This window comes from Chroicocephalus ridibundus, chromosome 2 (genome assembly GCF_963924245.1).
Source record: "Chroicocephalus ridibundus chromosome 2, bChrRid1.1, whole genome shotgun sequence".
In the NCBI taxonomy this organism is placed as follows: Eukaryota; Metazoa; Chordata; class Aves; order Charadriiformes; family Laridae; genus Chroicocephalus; species Chroicocephalus ridibundus.
In genome coordinates, this window is record NC_086285.1 from 129576358 (window position 1) to 129597535 (window position 21178).

Genomic DNA, 21178 nt, shown 5'->3' on the forward strand with positions numbered 1-21178 from the left:
CTGGTGGATGAAGAGACTGAGAGCAGTCCTACAGAGAAGGACTTGGAGATTCTGGTGGAAGAAAAACTGGACATGAGCCGGCAAGGTGCATGTGCAGCCCAGAAAGCCAACTCTGTTCTGGGCTGCAGCAAAAGCAGTGTGGCCATCAGGTCAAGGGAGGTGATTCCCTCTACTCCACTCTTGTGAGATGGCACCTGGAGGAGCACTGTGTCCAGCTCTGGGGTTCCCAGCACAAGACAGACATGGACCTCTTAGAGCAGGTCCAGAGCAGGACTTCAAAAATGATCAGAGGGCTGGAGCACCTCTCCGATGAGGACAGGCTCAGAGAGTTGGGCTTGTTCAGCCTGGAGACGAGAAGGCTCTGGGGAGACCTTATTGCAGCCTTTCAGTATATAGAGGGGTTATAATAAGGAGGATGGAGGGAGACTTGTTACCAAGGCCTGTTGCGACAAGACAAGGGGCAACTGTTTTAAAGTGAAAGGTTAGATTTAGATTGGACATAAGGAAGAAATTCTTTTATGATGAGGGTGGTGAAACACAGGAACAAGTTGTCCGGAGCAGCTCTGGATGTCCCATGATTGGAAGTGTTCAAAGACAGGTTGGATGTGGTTTTGATCAAGCTGATGTAGTGAAAGATGTCCCTGCCCATGGCAGAGGAGCTGGACCAGATGATCTTTGAAGGTCCCTTCCAACCCAAACCATTCTATGATTCTATACAGCACATTTCTCTATTTCATTTTTTGCTTGTTGTTTAAATTAAATTAAGAAATATAAACGGAAGAAAAAATGTTTCCTTTCACAAACTATAAAAACTCATACCTGACAGCTCTTTATCAGTATCAAAATCTTCAATAATTTCATCTATAAGAAAAAGTATAAAAAGAAAAAAGGTTTTTTGTTTGGTTTTTTTAATTATTATTATTTGTTTTGGTGTTTTTGTTTGGTTGGTTGGTTTTTGTTTGGGTTTTTTTCACTGGATTTCAAAATGGATTTTTTTCATCAAAACGCTTTAAGATCACGATTACAAAACATATATACCTGGCTCTGTGACTTCATTCACCTCCTCTGGAAGGTCCTCAACAGCTAAGAAAACATTCAAGGCAGAGCACTAATGAAGTCAAGCCCTCAACTGATGAAACTTACATACAACACAAAAGAACATAGCTAGCACACCACATTTAACTGAGAACAGTAAATTGCTATAAACAAACAGGAACTTCGATGAATTTGAGGGGAAAAAAAAAAAGAACTGCTGTATTCATTAGGTAAATGTTTCAAGATTGTACCTTCTGAACAAGCGTTGTTTGGATTAAGAAACGGTAATTTTAAAAACAAAAATGTTAAAAACACTCCTTAACCTTTCTAAGCATAATCAGTATTCCCACCTTCACCTTTTGCAGCATCAACACCATCTGCTAGACATATTAAAAAACAAAAAACCAAACCCTATAAACTTCTACATGAAAAGTCTTTGTCTTTTTATTTGGATAAACATGCAATTCTTTGGTGGGTCCTACTTTCCTTCCTTTGGACTTTGAGCAAGTTTGACTTGAATTACGGATTCCATGGAAAAATAAATTATTTTAATTTTCTTTCAATATGGCACCTTTTAACTCCTTTGACTGTCCTCTTAAGCTTATGATCACAAAGGGGACAAAACAGATACTTACAAATTATTTGTTACACTAGAGAATTTCTTGACTTCATTCTAAACTAAACATTTGTGTCTTTTTCAATCAGCTGTCCAAGTTGACTCTCAAAGAGCTGGTATTTCAAGACAACAAAATACACAGGACCAAAAGAGAGGACTGTAGACAAATAATTTTTAATTGCTTCTGCTAATTAGAGAAAAGCACGAGCAAGAAGTATGGATCAAAGCAGAGCCAGTATTGACAGCCTGTAAATTCTGAATGATCTTAAGCACTGGTTACAAGGTTATAAGCAAGGCTCATGGCAGGCAGCAGGTTGAATGTCTATGCTGAACTACTGTTCCAAATGTCCACAAAAAGCCTCGCATGCCCCAGTTTGTGTCACTTGAGACCCCAGGTGACTTGAGACCTTAAAATGAATCCTCAAGGATGGTATATTAAAAGAAGGCAGCTCAGTTCATAGTCAAAAACCTAAATTTATAACTACACAGACTGTACATAATATATAATAATATATAATATAGTGTGACTGATAATCACACAGATTACGTATTTCAATATATATAAATAGCAATATATATATTTCAATATATATAAATAGCAAGATTAAGTTAATGATTTTTATGCTAACTTTACAAAAATATTTCTCTGATTTTGAATATCATTTATATTCCAAATAACATTTATTTTAGTGGTATTTCTACTTTAATTACATATGAAACAAAGATTTTCTAATATGCTCCATATATATAAATATATATATATGGGGAGATGTGTGTGGGAGTGTACACACAACCCACACACACATACACATATATATACACATACATATCCATATATATACCTGTATCTTCAGTCTCAGCCTGCTTTTCGTGTTTTGGTTCTGAAAGGAAAGAAAAATAAAGTTCCTAGGTGGTCAATATGCATGAAGTATCCCACAAAATTGGTTGTTAAGCATTCAGTTAATTTCTTCACTGATAAATGCAAAACTCTCAAAGACTTTCTCCAGTTTTGAGGTAAACTGCACCTTTACTGGAGCTTGCAGTAGAAATTCTAGACAAGACACAAATGTGAACATAATGCTGAAATTTCAGGCATTTCTATCTACACAGATAAAATACCGAAAACAATGACAACAATAATGCTATCATTCTGTACAATTTCATAATTCACCTACACTCCTAATCTTTGAGTAAAGAGCCAATCTGATTTTTGTAACTCTGAAGAAGAAATAGGTTAACAATATTTATTACTTTACTTTAGGTAATGTCTGAAAATAGACAAAATGGTATCCATTAATTGTCTGACTTTTCAGTACACATTTATTGTGAATTTTAGCACTAAAGTTGTTAAATGTTCATCCAGTGTTTTGGATAATTTTGTTTTCTAAACAGGTACTAACCCTCCTCTGAAAAAGGTTATTTACATAAGACTTTAGAAAATAATTTTTTTTTTTTTTAAGAAATAAAATCTTTCTACTTTTTTTTATCTTAAAAGGCACTAATAGTCACTTAGCTCCCCCTCCATGCCTTAAAAAAGTTCTTACAGCATATTCGTTAAAAAAAAAACCCTCTTCATTTCTACTGAAAATCACAAATTTGCCTTCTTTCTCTAGTTTCACTGCCACAAATTGTATAAAACTTTTCATAAAACTACTGAAACTTGCATACAATAAGTGAGTTCCTGCATTCCAAGTTACACGATCAATCCATTTACACACTTCACCGTGGGCATATACACTCATTTCAACTGAAGAATTTTTAGCATTAGCAATAACTGCAGAAGGTATGAAGAAACGGTTCCTTTCAATATGCCAAACACCTTCAGTTTCTCCCGACACCATGCAAGGTAGAAGCGATAACAGACACTGCAATTCTGTTACAGCTAGTCACTGATTTGAATTAAGAACCAAGTCATAGTTGATTTGAATTAAGAACCAAGAACCTAGTCGTAGCAAGAGTCAGAAAAGAAGCTGAACTGGTTGAACTGCTCTGGCCAACAATCATCTTGGCACTGCCCTCTCAGCTTTCCGAGAATTCTAAAAAGCACCATGATTGGAAAAAAAATATGGCATCAGAGGGTCTGCCGTCAGAGGGGAAACACATGTGATAGAGATGGAGAAGATGCATTGACTCTAGAATAGAGAAGCTTATACTTCTGCTGGTTTCTCAGATGTTTGCATCTGAGGCTTTAACATGAATCTTCTTGTGGATGTTATGGAGCTAATGTGAAAAACACAAGCTTTACATTTGAGAGAAATGTATCTCCATGATGGAACTCCATCCCTTCTTTGACTTTAGAAAACTGGTGCTAAAAACTCTCTTCTGAAAAAGAGCAAATCTGTTTCATTTTGATACAACCAAAAGCATGTTGAAAGGTACAAGAAAGATGGGCCAGGAGACAACAGAGATGAAAACTATGTACAAGAACTGCTAAAGTGGTGTGTACCACACATTCATGAACAATTACAACTCCCATGCCCTGAAACTGGATAGACAGCTCAGAATAAAAAACCAGCATGTCACAGAAAGATGGCTCACATCTTTCAGCACATCTTCAGAGACATCCACGGTTACAGAATCACAGAATCTTCACGGTTGGAAAGGACGCTTAAGACCATCTAGTCCAACCAAACAACCTATGATCTCTGCCACTAGAGCATGCCTTGAAGCGCGACATCTAGACGTTTCTTAAATACCTCTGGGGATGGTGACTCAACCACCTCCCTGGGCAGGCTGTTCCAGTGCCTGACCACTCTTTCAGTAAAGTAATTCTTCCTAATATCTAATCTAAACCTCCCCTGCCACAACTTCAGACCATTTCCTCTGGTCCTGTCATTATTCACCTGGGAGAAGAGGCCAACACCCACCTCTCTACAACCTCCTTTCAGGTAGTTGTAGAGGGCAACTGGTTGGCTGGTTAGCTCAAACCTTAAAGGACTGACAACTTAAAATGAATTTTTAGGACTGACTGTGATTAGACTTTCTTCCCTAGCTGTGTCTTTCATCTTTTCTAGGGATCCTGATAGCAATTTCTGATGATTTTCTCTGGTTATTTCTGAGATGCCAATGATCACCTGAAAATAAGGGTGCCTGTACACAGGTCTGCCCTTGGAACAGCGGAATTCCAACTATCTTAGTAACTTCATGTAACTTTCAAGATGAGAGGACGAGGGAGGAAGGGGGACGGGGAAAACAATGAAATCTTGGAAATGCCAAGAACACTCAATGCGTTACCTGATTGGTCTTTTTCTTCTACATTGCTCCAGGCTAGAGCTTTCAAATGAAATTCCTCTAAAAAGTAAAAAGGAAGCATTGTGCTTTCTCTCATGACCAGAACGTCTTGAAGGAAGAACTTGAAAGCAAGGCAAAATTCTGCCATGAAAAGGTGAACTTTTATCAAGAGAAAAACCATTTATCACGGGTTATATTGAAGTGCAGGCAAAATTCCCTGCTTAAAAAAGACTGACAATTCAGTAGCGAAGAATAACAATTTTTTGACAATCGCCTCCTACCTTGGAATTTCCTTCTGAGAAAAAGAATGGAACTTCCTATTCTCTTTATCAGCCTAATCAGAGGACTTGGTATAGTAAAGAAAGAGTAGAAAAAAAAAACCTAAATATGATTTATCTCATACTATTTAAAACTTGTATTGGAGCACACAGCAATCATGCTTGCAGAAGCACATGAACTACTCACAAAATAGAGAATCATTGTTATTGCGCTGGGGCCACGGAATACTGCAGAATATGAAATAGTTTTGGAACTGATTCTATGGAAAACTGATGCAAATTAACTTGGGAACCTCCATGATCACCTCACTCCAAAAGCAGGTAAAGATGACTCTTCCCAAGGGTAGGGAACATGGAAACATTCTCTGCTCATATCACCACTACATACTGAAGCAGCATGAAAAGTAAAGATTATAAATTGCACTCCTCCTTCCTATCTATGTGTAAGAAGCAAGAGAAGTGATTCTTGATTAGGATCTGATTGTACAATAACTATATGCTGGAAAGGAGAGTAAACAATAAGCCCAGGGAAAAAGCTAGGTCTCTCTTGCTTTTCCATCCTATTGATGCTGACACCTTTTGTCCAGGGCATCACAGCTGAAGCAAATAATTATTTTCTGCAGCCTGAGAAAGACATGGAATAAGGGCTGAATACACCTTTGGGCCACTGAAAGTCTTTCAATGGGATTTTGACTTCTATCCCAAAGGTGGATGTCAGAATTTCCACCCAATGACAAAGAACAAACCTCAAACTTTTCTGTCTCAAATAATTTGAGGTTAAGAATTTCTGTCCTTTGCTCAGGTTACATAAAAATAGACAATAAACAAGGGTGCTTTGAAGATATGCTTAACTTTTCTGAAGTACAGTAGCCCCCAGAAGGATCTCAAAGAAGGAATCACAACCACATGCCTTTGTTTCAAGACTGTGACCAATAGTCGTCATCTTTACTTTTTGATTTGGTCTCAGCAATCATTAGCAAATCATTACCCAAATCAAACTAAGACAGAGTAACCTCCGAAGACCTAGTAGTTACGGACAAGAGGTAACACTGAGGTATGCTGATGCAATGAACTACAGCTGACTTGGCCAGGGCTTCAAAGAAAAAGTACATGCAGTGTCTTCGACATTCTTATGCCACATAAGCATAAAGTGTGACAAAGAGGACCAATATGGGAATATAATCTATACACATACTCTACAGTTGTTCCAGTGATAAAGACCGATTGACTGCTTACATACACAGGGAGTCTGAACATAGAACAAACAGAACCCTGGGTTAAGAACCTGCAAAGTAATGTGACAGCATGGAAAATTTAAAGAAAAAGTAATTTCACTTCCATATTAACGAAAGACTTTGATACTATCACTTCAGTAAATATAGCAGTTGTCATACCATGGTCTTCATTATAATCCCCATGCACTCCATCATCTGTTTAAAGGAAAAAAAAAATCAGTATGAAAATTCACATAATTTTAAGACAATAAATACACATAAATAATACAGTGTCAAGGTTATTCAGGACAAAAAAAAAGATATTCAAAACTATAATATTTTATACCGTATTGAAGTTAATAAGAGCTTAAAGTTAAAGATTTCTAAAAGATCCTGTGAAAGAACTGAATAATTTTCTGGCATCACAAGACAGACTAAAAAAGAAAAAGCACTATCAAGCAGGCTTTACTTATACAGTTTGTTAAATCATCACAAATTACCTACAATTCAGAATGGAAATACTCATAAATCATTTCTACACACAGCAAACTTTGACAGTGGGATTTTGGAATCTGCTTGTTATGGCTTGCTTGCTTTTTAATTTTTTATTTTTTTTTTTAAACAGGTACTACTTTTTTCCTGACACTTACCACACTAACTTCAACTTCTTTGACAAATTCAGATTACTTTTTATCCACACAAAAACATCTATGCAATTTAAAATGCAACCATCCTTTCTCCTGGAACTTTAACTCTCAAAATATTATTCTGCCTATTTGGTTGACATTACAGAAAAGCAGTATTCATGTAGGTCTTTGTATTTTTTCAAAATGTAAATAAAAATATAGATGTAATAACTTACTAAGGAACTGATGCTATCTATAAGCTCCAATGTTTTGAACTTTTCTTTGTCTTGGTTTAGGGCCAAAATTCAATTAAACTTCAATAGAGAGGATTAAGGCTTTGGACTGTACCTGTGTAATGTTCAGTAGCATCTTCTAGCATTAGTTCAGAGTCACCTTTAATAAAAATACTTAGTATTTTATATTCTAATCAAGTTTTCATGCAACAGCTAAATAGCATAAGATAAGTCAAAAAAGTAAAATATTTATCTCAAGAATAACAGAACTAAACATATTGAATTAATACCACGATGTTTTATTTGAAAGTGACGGCTGGATTGTAAAACACATCAGGGTAAACATCATAAGTCACGCTATATAATAAGTTCATGCAAATTTGTATGTAGGCTTTTAATAGGCCTTTGATAACCCACTGATTAAACTGGAAGACGCCTGACAGAACAAGGTATTTAGGTAATATTTGTGATTGGATTCATGGAGTGCTGTCTTCACAACTGTTATGGTAACACAGCTGCAAAAATCAGGCTTATTTGAAACTACCTGAAAAACTGCTCGAAAATAAAACTGTGACTAAACAGTCGATATGACGCGTTATTTTGAAGTGTGTTTAAAAATATATAAATGATTATATTATTAATCTGAAATCATTAAAATTTACAAACCTGGAGCTTCTGGATCAGTTACTGTCTTTTCCACATCCATATCATACTCATATGAAACTGTAAATTAAATATGAAAAAAGACATATTTTTGAAATTAGAAATATTAAATATTTTTAATACTCAGTGATTTTAACTTGCTTCCATAATGTGTCTGCCAATAGCTAAACGTAGCTCCCTAGTTGAAAACTGACAAATGAAAACCTTACAGACACTTGCAACTTGACACATGGCAATTTAATGGAAGGTGTTGGGCCATCCTCTCCTCTTCTAGTCCTCTGTTATACCCTCAGTATGAAAAATAGATCCACAAAAGCCACAGAACACAAGATAAGAGCCAGAAATCAGATCTTGAGAAATATTCACATTCCCTTCTGGCACCACAAATTTAGAGCAATTTACTTTTTTTCATTGCATAGCTAAATATGTGGATTACTCTTCTGTGACTACAATTCTTTGTGATGTTATTAACATACTCAGTATGATACATCTGACAGCACATGGTACTGAAGGTAAAGTAACAATCCTTTTACTTCAGAAGCATTGCAGCTTGGATTCTAAATCGGTAACTGAAACACAGTAATCTCCCGCAAAGGTAGAAATAAGCAGTTTTAGCTGTATCAAACAAATAAAATTAATTTTATATCATATTTGGCATCAAACAAGACTGTGACGTCCAGAACAAACATTGAGCCAAAGGTAAGAAGCCTAGTCCAAACAGAAATCAATGTCTAATACAAATGGAAGAGGCCGCCCTGTACTATAAAGAAGTGTTATTAACACCCAGAAGAAAATACTTATCAGATAGTAGGGAAACTGTAATAACCACTCAATGTTTCTTCATTACAGGCAAGATGAGCTAAGGCTCATCTTGTGGTACCAAGCACAATATGAAGATGACTATAAGCTAATTGGATTAATCCAGACAAATTTTCAAAAAGTTTTAAAGATGAATTAGGGTGTGCAGAAAGACAGTGCAAGGACAATTCAGAATGGAGTCCTTGGTGCTGACTCACTCTCAGATAGCGTAATTGGCCATAAAGAAACAAACAGTCCTGAAGGAAAGGTTACAAACTGGACCCTTCTGAAAGGTGACAGGTTACAGATCCCAATCACACACAACAGCCAGAAACACATAAAAAGGTAAAAATGAAATTTTTGCACAAATTAGAGCAAGGCTTCCATACCTATCATCCCTTCTTTTTAAGAATCATTTGCAATAGCAAATGTGATACAGTCATCTGAGTCAGACTATAAATATCCAAGACAATCAAGAACAGTTGTTTGGAGAAAAAAAAAATTCCCCAATTTTGTATTACTAAACCAGTCTAACCTTTTCTATTTTGCTTTCTCATATAATTTGCTACATTGAGGCAGAAAACAAATGTTACTAAGTTTGGAAAAACAAAATGATACCTGGAGCTTCATATGGTTCAGACTCCACTGCTCCAAGATCATCTACCAAAAGATCAGCATCTAAGAAACAAAGATGCATTTACAAACAGATGACCTCCATTACACGAGTTTTTCAAAAAGAGGTATTAAGATATATGTAAAATTTTCAGTACTGCAGATAAAAAGCATTCAGAAATATTTTTGCCTAAGTTGGATTTAGATCATATGATTCTACTTTATATTTTGAATACAAACAATTTTTATTATCCTGTCAATGCCTCAGGGCAGTAGGATATGAGTATCTTCTTTATATGATGCTCTGTTCTCAGCAGGACTTGCAAAACAGTTCATGTACAGTTCTTTTAGAGAGCCACATCAGAATGAAACCGGAGGGAGAAGTCTCTCTACAAAAGGCTGTGCTAATAAACTCTTAAAATTGAGTTTAATCAACTAGGAAGTCCAGAAGCAGACTCCATACAGATATTACAGAAGACACTTTATTGGGGGAAGATATGCATAGCTGCAGCAAGATTAATTTGTTTGGTTGAAAGCCAGTACAGCAGTAAGTAAACAAAAATACATAGCTACCTATATTCCAAAATACATGGGATTGAAATATCCCGTTTTGATTTTTAAAACAGTATTTATTTGCTAAATAATACTTGCTGTAGTTGATATTTGCTAAGTTTCTATTGCAAGTATAAATTAAGGGTCAAGATTTAGTGAGATATATTTCCATTTGTCTGTTCTTGGTTTTGGCAAAGTTTAAGTATATTTAGTCATCCAGATACCTTTCTGAACTGAATCTGGTGTCTCATATGCTTCTGGCATTTCATTCTCTAATTCTCTGAGCAAGTCATCTGCTGCAGGAGCTTCAAAAGTTTCTCCATGTATTTCTTCCTTTGCTTGCCACTGGTCATTTATACTTTCGTCTACATCTTCATGTTTCTCTCCTAATCAACAATACAGATTGTTAGAGAATAGATACTCTTTGGTAAATTCTATTACCAACAAATATTCCGTCTTCAGCACATCTGTTGTGTTTTTCAGGTAGTCTCCAAAGGGAACAGAAAGTCAGAAGACTTGTCTGCACGTTACAGCAGTATAAACTCAAAGTATCTGCACTGACTTCCCAGTGCTGCCTTTGCTCATGGAGAAAACCACAGCAAAAGCCACCTCTGTTTACCCATTCTTGCACTATATGCAGTATCTTGAGCAAGTTCTTGTCAGCTGACTGATTTGAGCTACTGCTGTCAAACACCTCTGGGTAAGAGGCCACAGTTTTACTATTTGGTTACTGAACTTTCTGAATTTTCTTGAAGATGACAAATTAGCTGATTAGAACGTTTTGTGCAGGCAAAAGTACTTTAAGTGCATACCAAAACCAGACTCTGAGATTTGTCTAGCCTATGGCAGTATTTATAAATTCTTCAGTGATTTCTAAGTGCTAATGCATTACCAGGCTGGGAATGGAGCGCTTCATGAAGAACAGACTGAATTTCTTCTTCCAATTCTACGTCAGCATTCTTGAGCTCTAAAAGGATCATAAATATGCAGTGAAGGTAAGTGCAAAAGGCAAAGTCTAACATTAGCTCAAGGCTTGCAGCTTTTAGTTGTCTCCATGAAGTTCTTACTCCATTCCATAAAGTTCCATAGAGATTGACTTGGTGAACCTCTGCAACTCACGCAATTACAGAACCAATTTGGTTTTGCTTACTCTCCAATAGGGGAAGTACTGCATCAATCACATCAGATTCTTTCTGAAGATGAATTAGAAAAATTTATCTACACTGGATTTTCTGCACATATCTTTTTTCTCAGTGGCAGTAACATTAATAACTTCAGGTAACTATTCAAACCAAGAATTCTTCTCTAAGTAGTTATTTTACTAATGCTTTCATCCATTACTTTCTTGCCATTTAGGCAGCAGCACTGGCATGTCATATTTGATAACAAAATGTCACTTGCAGAAGTGGGGGTCTGTTGGTTTTATAAACAGGGAAAATATATACTAACATTACAATATCAAGGTCTTCTCCTGGCAATTCACAGCAGAATGAATCACAAACTGATTTCTGGGACAAGTGATTGTCATCTAACACACCAGCCCAAGGCATAACAGGAATTTGTATGAAGTGTTGCCTTCATATAAATGCAATAGCATACACAGTATACAACTTAAAAACCCACCAACAATAAACAACAAACAGACAAAAAAAATCCAACAAGCAACTTTTTAAGATAAATCAATATTCACTTTTCTACTAAAACCAGTATTATATCATAAATATAATAAATGCAGCTTCTAGTCTTGAAAAAAAATAAACATTTTAAAAATCTCATGAGTATTAGTAAAATTTATTAGGTACAAGAGGAATTCAAGAAAAAAAACTATTTTTACGTGTCAGATTTCAGATAAATGATTTGCATTTTAGTGTTATTCAGAGAGTATATATATTTTCCTTTTCCTTGAAGGGGCTTATCCTACTTGGTGTTTGTGTGAACCTAACACAATAACCCATAAATGTGGAGCATATGGTCAATAAAACGGAATATAGAATTTGTTTGAAAATATTTGCAAATATTTGTATGCTGTGCATACTATTGCATACGTACCAAAACCACAACTGTACACCAGCAGAAAGTTATTCTGATGCTGTATGGTTCCAACAGTAACCACGAGAGCTGACAAGAATGCGTTCTATACATTTAAACTATAAACTTTTCATGGTCAGTAATTTATATAAAGTTATGAACAGTAGCTCCCACTAAATAAACTATAGCGGAGTAAGCAACACGTAAAAGCAATGAAAGATTATTTTGCTACCCAAAGAAATAACACAATGAGTTCACGTGCTGAAGAAACAGAATTCTAATTCAAACGAAGCATCATGTCTTTTGTTTCATCTATGGTTTGCAAAAGGCCTTACCTGATTCGACATATGACTTCTCAGCAGGCTGGATGGTCTCCTCAGAGTCTTGTGATGGTGGCTGTGCTGGGACAGATCTTTCTTTAAGGCCTGCATTTTTCAGTTATAAAGTTAACTTTATGCTCTCTTTGATCTGATTCAGTTATAAACTAAGAAAGTTGCTTTAATTGTATTAACTGTCAATAAACTCTCCAAAACGTATTCAAACAATAAATCACAATTACAGGGCTGTCCTGATACACAGTGATATATACAAAGACTAAGGTATATTCAGATAATAAACAAATATGTTTTGAAGACAAACATACAACTAAGGGAAAAAGGGGCAGAAATTTAAGTTATTTCAAAATAACCGAGAAAAGTGCCTACGCTATTCTCAACATCGATTCAGCATCCGGAAGAAAAATAGGGAGGAGCTTTTTCTGGTTTTGGGCAAAAAGTACTTCACATGATCAATTTTATAGGTTTTATGAAGAACTAATTTGAACATTATAACATGCTGCTCAGAATGAGAAGAGGAATTTTGAATTCGTATGTTGAATCTTAGAAGATTTGATTAAGAGAACTGCAGTTTCTTCAAAATACGGTTATCTCAATCTCCAGTTTCTTTTGACAATTAAATTCCTACTGAAAAAATATGACTGACAGAATTTCACCACTAAGATACTTACTATCTATACCACAGAGTCTTTCTAGATCAAAGCATAATGAATAGAAAGCAACCCATAACAGCAATGATCAACACCATAGTAAGAGATCAAGATAACTCATAGCCTTGAAAGGTTATACCACATCTTAAGACACCACATCCTCAAGAAAGAATGCATTGGTATTAGCCTAATCCACCTCTCAACTATCTTTTAGGAAGGATTCAAGCAAGACTTAAATAAGAGAGTTTCAAGATTGGGTATAAGAAAAAACTTATTCACACACATGCACCCACACACATCCCCTGCTACGAGGACAAACAAATCAATGGAAAAAGCTGCACAGAGAGTTTGTGCATTCCCATCCTCAGAGGTTTTAAAGCCCACACTGGATAACGGCCAGCGTAACCTGGTCATACCTCAGAGATAACCCTGTTTTGAGCAGGATGTTGGAATAATAATCGACTGAAGTCCCTTCCAGACAGAATTCTCCTATGTCATTTTTCCTAGGTTCATATTTAGGTATAAGTTCCAAAGTCAATTAAGATACAACTACATTCTTAAATAAACACACACACTGCCCAAACCAAATTGGTTTCTCAAGAGATGCATACACAGAAATCAATAGAAAATGGTAATTATGAAAACAGAGGCTACACTGTAACGAACACTCCTGTACTGCTAACAATCTTGTGAAAGTAACTTCAAGTGGAACAATGTAAGTATTATATTTCAAGTCAATAAAATTAAGAGAAACTAATATTACTAGGTTTCTACTGGACTAAAAAATATCTCAATACAAATAGGACTAGTATGCCTCAAAATAACTTTGTGTGAACTAGCAAGATTTTATTATTTTATGCATTGTGAGAAAAACACATTCAATGTGAACAAACAGAATTAATCCTACTTACACATTTTTACACTATTTAAATTACCTGAAGATAAGTAGTTAGCTTATATCTAAAAGTATTATAACTAAGAATCCATTACTAAGCAGTCAAGACTAGAAGCTAGAGGAAAAAAGCCAAATTTACACTTCAATTTTGCCAATTTTTCTTCTGTGTCATTAAAAACTACTGAAATATTCAAAAATATTATTAAAACTTACATTTATATTTTGCTTCAGTAATATTAATTACTACAAGAGTAAGAAGTTACTTCCTTCTACAATCTTCTTTAATTACATATTGAGATAGAACCAGTTACTTATGTTAGCCACTGTCTCGCACTTCAGAAACCGGAAACGTAGAAATAGACACCCTGCTTTCACAAATTCACTTCCCCTTACATATACACCTCTTTAAAGAAGTCCTCATATGTTCTGGTAACCCACATCTCCAATTCCAGATGACCACTGGCTCTGCTTCATGAACAATAAATAGATTCAAAGCATTTCAAAAGATATTCAAGTATTTCACAGCCAACAAGGACTAAGAGCGTGTAAAAGGAAAGAAGGGACTAGCAAGAGTATTTATTTGTTTTGCTTGCACATTTCTCAACTTTGCTTTCAAGCTTTATACACATCTATTGTGTTTATCACTGATTCCTATTAAATCCTGTTGAGTATGTAATATAAGTCATTTACTTTTTGTAAGATACTATTTTCTCTCATCTTTTTATCAAAATAAAGGTGCACCCAGTTTTTAATTGTGCGGTGCATTTTGAGCTTATGTAGTAACTTGCCACGTTAAACTGAATGACAATAATATTTCACAGAGATATACAACAGCACAATAGATCTCTGGGGCAAAATCTCATTTTATTGTGTGGCTGGCTGTATAGCTCAGAGTGCTGCTCAAATAAAGCGTTCTTTGGGGAAAAAAAAACAGCTAAACAACAAAAAAAAAAACCACAAACCCCAAACCCAAACTTTTTTAGAACCAGATAAACTTTGGGTCATAGATACACTAATGCGTTAATCAGAAAGGCTACTCATTCCAAATTTCACTCCCAGACAGTTCCAGCTTGTGTTACATGTGCACTATACCACTGTGCCACTGTTCTTGAGAAGCGTGATTTGAGTGTTCCTCTGTCAAATATGTATCTTAACACTTATCAGAGCAAAGATGAAAAAACACATCTACCATCACTGAAACCTTAAAAGAGAATGCTCATTATGCATGTACATTTATTAGATCTTCATTCTGTCAAGTTTTTTGCTAAGTACTATAGTGTTCATCACACACACAATCTTCCCCTCCTTCTTCACACATGTACAAATATTTAGAAAGTAGTGTGATATATCATCTCTGTTAATTACCACAGCTAGAATCTTAAGCTAACATACTATTTTCTACAACTTTTATCTGAACTACTTTTCATGTTTCCTCTAAGAAAAACTAAAACCGAGCAGATTATATCTTACCCTATTACCACATCTTCTACCTCTAGGGATCAAAGTGTTCTCACAGAGACACAAATGTGCTGTATGGAAAGTCTGAGGCAAGTGTACTGACAACTGTTATACACAAACCTTAAGCAAAACCATAAGCAGAATCAATGTCCAGGACTTTAATCTTACACCACTACTCACATGCATATACTCATGCTCCGTTTCACACCTTAGTTTTGTTTTCTTTAAAATAATAATGCAGTATAACAATAATAAATCTTCAACTTTCATTACAGATTTTGTTCTGAATATTGTGTAATTTTATTGTGCATTTATTATTTCAATACACTTAAGCAAACCAGGACAAATATTTGCCTAATGAAATCAGAAAGCATTCCTTTCCCATATAAACTTGAAAGCAAGTATAGATTCAATAACATACTGAAATATCTCTGCAGAAATGTTTTGTAACTTTGTTTATTCTAATGAGACTGCTGGATAAATCATTCCCCAGTGCTAAAAATACAGAAGCTGTAAAAGCAAACTAACACAGGAGCTTGCTTACAGAAGTATCATGTACATGAAAAGTGTTATTTGAAGAAAATAATTGTTGCAAAAACCCATACGCTGTTCTCTAATCAAGTTCAACCACAATACAGTAGTCGTAGCGTATCACTTCTTAGAATGTGATTGGAATTTGACAACGCCCATCAATGGTGAAACACGTGGCCTAATTTTCCTAAGTATTGATTACCAGAAGCTTGGAAAACTCAGAGAAATCGGACACAGATAACTGAAAAGTGAAAATGAATCAAGTCTTCAGACCTAAAGATAGCTAAAAAAATAAATAAACAAAAGAAGGAATAAAAGCAGAACATATTGTCACAGGATCAATAAACAAAAGCGTTGTAACATTTTGACTGTGTGTACATTAAAGTCTCATAAATATTTGCAACACTAAAGTTCATTTGAGTGTTTGTGTATAAAATAGTTTTCTCAGTATACTTAGGGGAAAAAAAGCTTAGCAGGGAATAATTTGCATTTATTTGCTAAGTTCCTATGACAATACATTCCATCAATGCTCCTCTTGGTTGTTTTTTGTGAAACAGAAATATTTTCTTTTGAGTTTCCACTACGAGTGTCCAGATAATCCTCTTAATATTGTTTTTAAACTTGAATTTGATATACAACATTACACTTTCACCCCCACATCAAGAAAATAGCATTTTAATATAAGGAAGCAAAGGAAGGGAAAAAAAACCAAACCACAGATTTAGAGTATGCTGGAAGTAATCAGCATCAATTTCACATTTTTTTTTTCAAAACACATTGTTAGCTAGGCATATTAACATATGTACATATTTGAGTTTCACAGCAGACATTTTTGCTTTGTGCTTATAATGCCAGTACACTCTTGATTTAAAAAAAAAAAAAAAATATTATATATAGCCTTCGTTCACACTTATTTCCAGAAAACATTATCATCTTATTGCCATATTTACCACATTCATATAAATATGCTGAATTTCTCATTCTTGAGGTCTGTTTCTCATTAGAGAACCGTAACTCTGCTTATTTCTTTTCTTTCTTGTCTTCCTTGGATGGGTTTTTAACTATCTTTTTTGTTTCTTTGTCTTTTCCCACCTGAATAGTACCATCTTTTTCACTGGTTGATTTTTTTGTAGTTTCCTTGGATTTCACATTTTTGTCTAGGCCTTTTTCCTTTTCCTTTCCTCTGTCTCTTTTAGCCTTGTCAGAATCTTTCTTTAATTTATTCGTATCAACAGCTTTCTTGTCCTTTCGATCAGTAGCATCTTTTCCTTTCCTGGCTTTCTTTTTTTCTTCCTCATCTTTGATTTCCTCCTTCTTGGATTCCTGCTTCTCCCTTAATTTCTTGAGCGGCTCTTTAATAGCTTCTTTTACTTTTTAGATTTTAATTTAAAAAAGAGGAAATGTTCAATAAGAGAAGCATTCTTACATCAGAAAACATCTTATGAACAACTATCCAAAAGCTTTGATCAAATTCTTACTTAGTGTTTGTTAGATGCCAATTTAAACTTGTAAAATTAACTATGAAAGCTTTAAGCAATTTAAACAAATTAGTTTTGACTTTGGGCAATATCTCACACCATGCAGCCAGCCAATAATCTTAGCTTACTGCAACTGCATCTGAATAAAGCATTAAACTAGTGAAAACCATGCCTCTATTATCTTACTGTTAAGTAACTGCTGCAGAATGCTAAAACCAGTTCTCTCTGTGAGCAGGAAAATCAGAGTAAATTTTGAATTTTTGACAACAGTATGACAATTGCAGGAGCCAGAAATGTTAAAAGCACCACCAAAAGAATTTTTTTCCCCACAATCTTCAGAACTTTCTAAAACTACAACTGAAAGTGTTATAGCACAAATGTATACTACATTTTACTAACTTTGTTACCTCAGATTACGCCAAATGTATCTGAAGTATGTACGTATCTTAAAATGTATCTGAAGTATATATTTTACAAAAAAAAAAAAAAGAAATAACTACACAACATTCAAGAAGAAACACCAATGTCCTGATGAATTAAATTAAGTCCAAAAAAGTTAACTTGGTTTGACCATATTCAGTGAAATCAAGGTAAGAATTGTACATTGATTCTTACATCTTTGCTTTTCCATATCTAGCATTATTAGTAATACTTTTTTGTTGATTTTACTTTTGGAGTTGTATCTTTTGTGCTTGTTTTCTCTATTTCAATTCAGATTTGGCTGTGACATGGTATCTGGATAATATATCAGAAGAACAGTCAGAACAGCATCCTTGAAATGTAAATGTTCAATATTTACTTCCACTTTGCCCACAGTTTCCAAAAAAATTTGTCAGTACCAGGAGCATTCTCCAGAATAAGGAATTTTTAACTCAATAAAATTTAGAATTTTTTCCATTAAATCTCTGTATTCAATTTTAAATTTAATTTTTAAGATAATACTTAATTATTAATAATAATTTTAAATTAATAAATTATTAATACTTAATTATTAATAATACTATTTAATTTTAAAATTAGTACTCCCACATTATTAAAAAAACAAAGATTTTGCATATAAAATACAACAGCTGAATTTTTATTCAGGCTTTTGAGAGAAACTGCAGTCTGTTGAGGTAAAAAGCAGACAAGTGACAACATTCCTCCGGTAACATCTGCCTCTAACCACTGTGTAACATTTCTGTCGAGTGAACAATTCAATCACACAGCTCAGTCTAAAATGAATAAAATCACTTTTCCTTCCAACTGCTTTTTGGCATTGCTTAATTCTCATACCAAACATTGAAAAATAATGCAAAACTCAGGAATGAATTGTTAAATGACATTTATTACGTTCTCGGAAACACATGATTGGCAACCAAGTCATACCAAGCACAACGTGGAACAAATGCTAAAAATTTCCACTTTCATGCAAGATGCTAAGAAAAGTCACATTCATATGAGCATGAGAGCTTCCCTCAGCAAATGCACTTTTTTCTTAATGAGACTTAGGATTACAAACAGCATGCATCTTTCACATACCGCTAGAAAAAACACATTGAAGTCTAAGTGTCTTTAATGCAACAAAGAGACTGTGTTCTTTACATAGCACCATGCTGTGGAGAGATAACTCAGCAGACCTAAAAAGTCAAGCACCTGAAGTATACCTGGCAGTTTGGTGTTTTGCTGAGGCTAATTACCTTCTTTTAGTCTCTCTGTTGCACTGGACACGTTCAGACCATTATGTCTTGTTCATACAGCAATGTAATTATAAATAAATACATGGCATACATTGGTTGCAAGCTATCCTACTTTAAGCTTTTGGAAAATTTATAAATATAATTACAGCAATCAATCCTGCAAATAGTACTAGAGGAAGTCATCGATCTTTACCTAAATTTCTCCTCTCATAAGAAAGAAATAGATGAAACTATTTAAGTAGAGACTTAAGCAGAAATTAAGGGGCTCAAGTCCAATTACAATATAATATCATGAATTCATATAAGATAACTAAAAGAGGATTTCAGACAGAGCAAAATCTGCATATACATCAGAACTTTTTTTTAAACATGCAAAATATGAAGTTAACATGAACTACTTATAATCCAAACAAGACAATTGTTGTAAAAACATTTGCACAAACAAAATATAATCTCTAGTTAGGAAAGCACTCATGTTGCCATTGATTATAATCGGTAGTAAAAAAACCACTTACTGAAAAACAGGGAGGATAACAGTTTGCTGCACTATTAGACAAGACTTAGCCAAAATAGCTAGTATTAGTAAATATTATTATAACCTGCAATCTGTATTTGCAGTGCACATGCATTTCAGACATCATTATCTGCATAAAGTTCCACAAGAAAGAGAACATTAAAAATACCTTTGACTTTAGTTTTTTTCTTGGCTACCCCTCCTGGCTCCTCACCTGATTTGTTGCAAAATGGAAATAGGTTATGAACATATCTGTGATGTTCAACAAACATGACATAAAAATTTCCAATCTGCCATGCCATGTAAAAAGTTATCTTTACATAGCACACTGCAATGCTATGGAGAGATACCAAACGTTAACTCATTAAGAATAAAGCATCTTCAGTAGCAAGACCACCAAAGTTCTGAGATGGAAGACTAATTAATCCAAGAAAAGTGCCACATTACCAGATGCATGCTACTTGAAATGCTTCATAATTTCTTACAGCTAGCTCAGTTCTCTCCAGACAGCATGATGCCATGTAATTACGACCAATATCCCAGCTGATTTCTCTGCTAGGTATTGTGCCAGTTCTTTCTCAAACCCACTAACTTATATTTCTATAGAATTTTATAAATATTTAATAAACATATTAACTCAAAAGACCTTCAAGCACCTATGTACTGTAGATTATATAAACAGTATTTTCTTACAATGAAATACAATCTATGTCTCTTCATCCAATGAAAAATAGGTGTTTTAGCAAAGGTATTGCTCATATTCCAAAAAGCAGTTGTCATTTCATTTCAGTTAAAATACTTACTGCTTTACTTAAGACTATTTAAGACTGTTAAGATTTTTATTAAAAAAAAAAACAAACACAAACAACCTTACTCTCCAAAATCAGGTTCTGCCCTCTTTCCCCATTGTAACTAACAGAAATTGAGGTAATTCAGCATCTTCATTGTGCTTTATACCTAGCTCCACAAGAGGCATTAAGGCAAAAGCCTACCCCAAAATAATAATTAGCCTCATCTTTCTAATACAGTAAGAGGAGATTGGATTATCAGCATCATGCTGCTGTGGATCAAGACAAAAACCCTATAAACACAACTACCTTAACCACAAAAATTACGCACATTGCTATCCATAAACCAACCAGAATGTTAAGAAAAATTATGGTAAATATATTTCTAAAACTCATACATAATCTTATTAAACTACAGGAGATATTCCCATGTTTCAACATTAGGCTTCTCATTCAGACATACAACGCGTCGACATTGGACATCCGAACCTTGAGCTTAGGCTTCCAGAGAACAATTAACTACGCAAACTGCATCAATATACCTCAACATTTATTCTTAAAAAAAAAAACAACAAACCAAAACACCCCCCCTTATTCTACACTAAAAATATATTCATAAATTTAAAGAATGTAGTCGGTTAAAGTCATTGTAACCAGCTTGCATCTAATTCCCATCTTTCATGTTTTCAAAGTATCCAGCATTGACATTATGGGCAAAATTTCTTAAAAGTCAGTCAGTCAGGTAAAAATACAGTTTTTTCATCAATTTCCTACAAACTTATACCTGGGATATGAAAGCTTTTTTTAAACTCCTCCCTCACAGATTACCATCATTGCTGAAGTCCGGAGTTCTAACTTGACTAAATTCATTATTCAATCTTATTACTTCTAAGCAGTGTGTAGAACAATAAGTAAATAATTTTCTCATATAAAAGGATGAATAGACTCCAACTTTGTTATATCA

The 21178-nt window shown here is 34.5% G+C and overlaps 1 protein-coding gene across 14 annotated transcripts in view; it reads right to left on the reverse strand.

The window, feature by feature from the left end:
- ASPH (aspartate beta-hydroxylase) overlaps positions 1 to 21178 on the reverse strand; it is a 120742-nt gene that overhangs the window by 64848 nt on the left and 34716 nt on the right. For 4 of the 14 annotated variants that reach the window (XM_063326933.1, XM_063326932.1, XM_063326934.1 and 1 more), the window contains 10 exons: positions 12222 to 12311; positions 10751 to 10825; positions 10083 to 10244; positions 9313 to 9372; positions 7900 to 7956; positions 7349 to 7393; positions 6555 to 6590; positions 2494 to 2532; positions 1039 to 1083; positions 820 to 861 (listed from right to left, as the gene is read on the reverse strand). In XM_063326933.1, the coding sequence (XP_063183003.1) occupies positions 820 to 861; positions 1039 to 1083; positions 2494 to 2532; positions 6555 to 6590; positions 7349 to 7393; positions 7900 to 7956; positions 9313 to 9372; positions 10083 to 10244; positions 10751 to 10825; positions 12222 to 12311 (651 nt within the window). The remainder of the gene's footprint in view (positions 1 to 819; positions 862 to 1038; positions 1084 to 2493; positions 2533 to 6554; positions 6591 to 7348; positions 7394 to 7899; positions 7957 to 9312; positions 9373 to 10082; positions 10245 to 10750; positions 10826 to 12221; positions 12312 to 21178) is intronic. The other 10 variants (XM_063326939.1, XM_063326938.1, XM_063326936.1 and 7 more) reach the window with 10 other exon arrangements.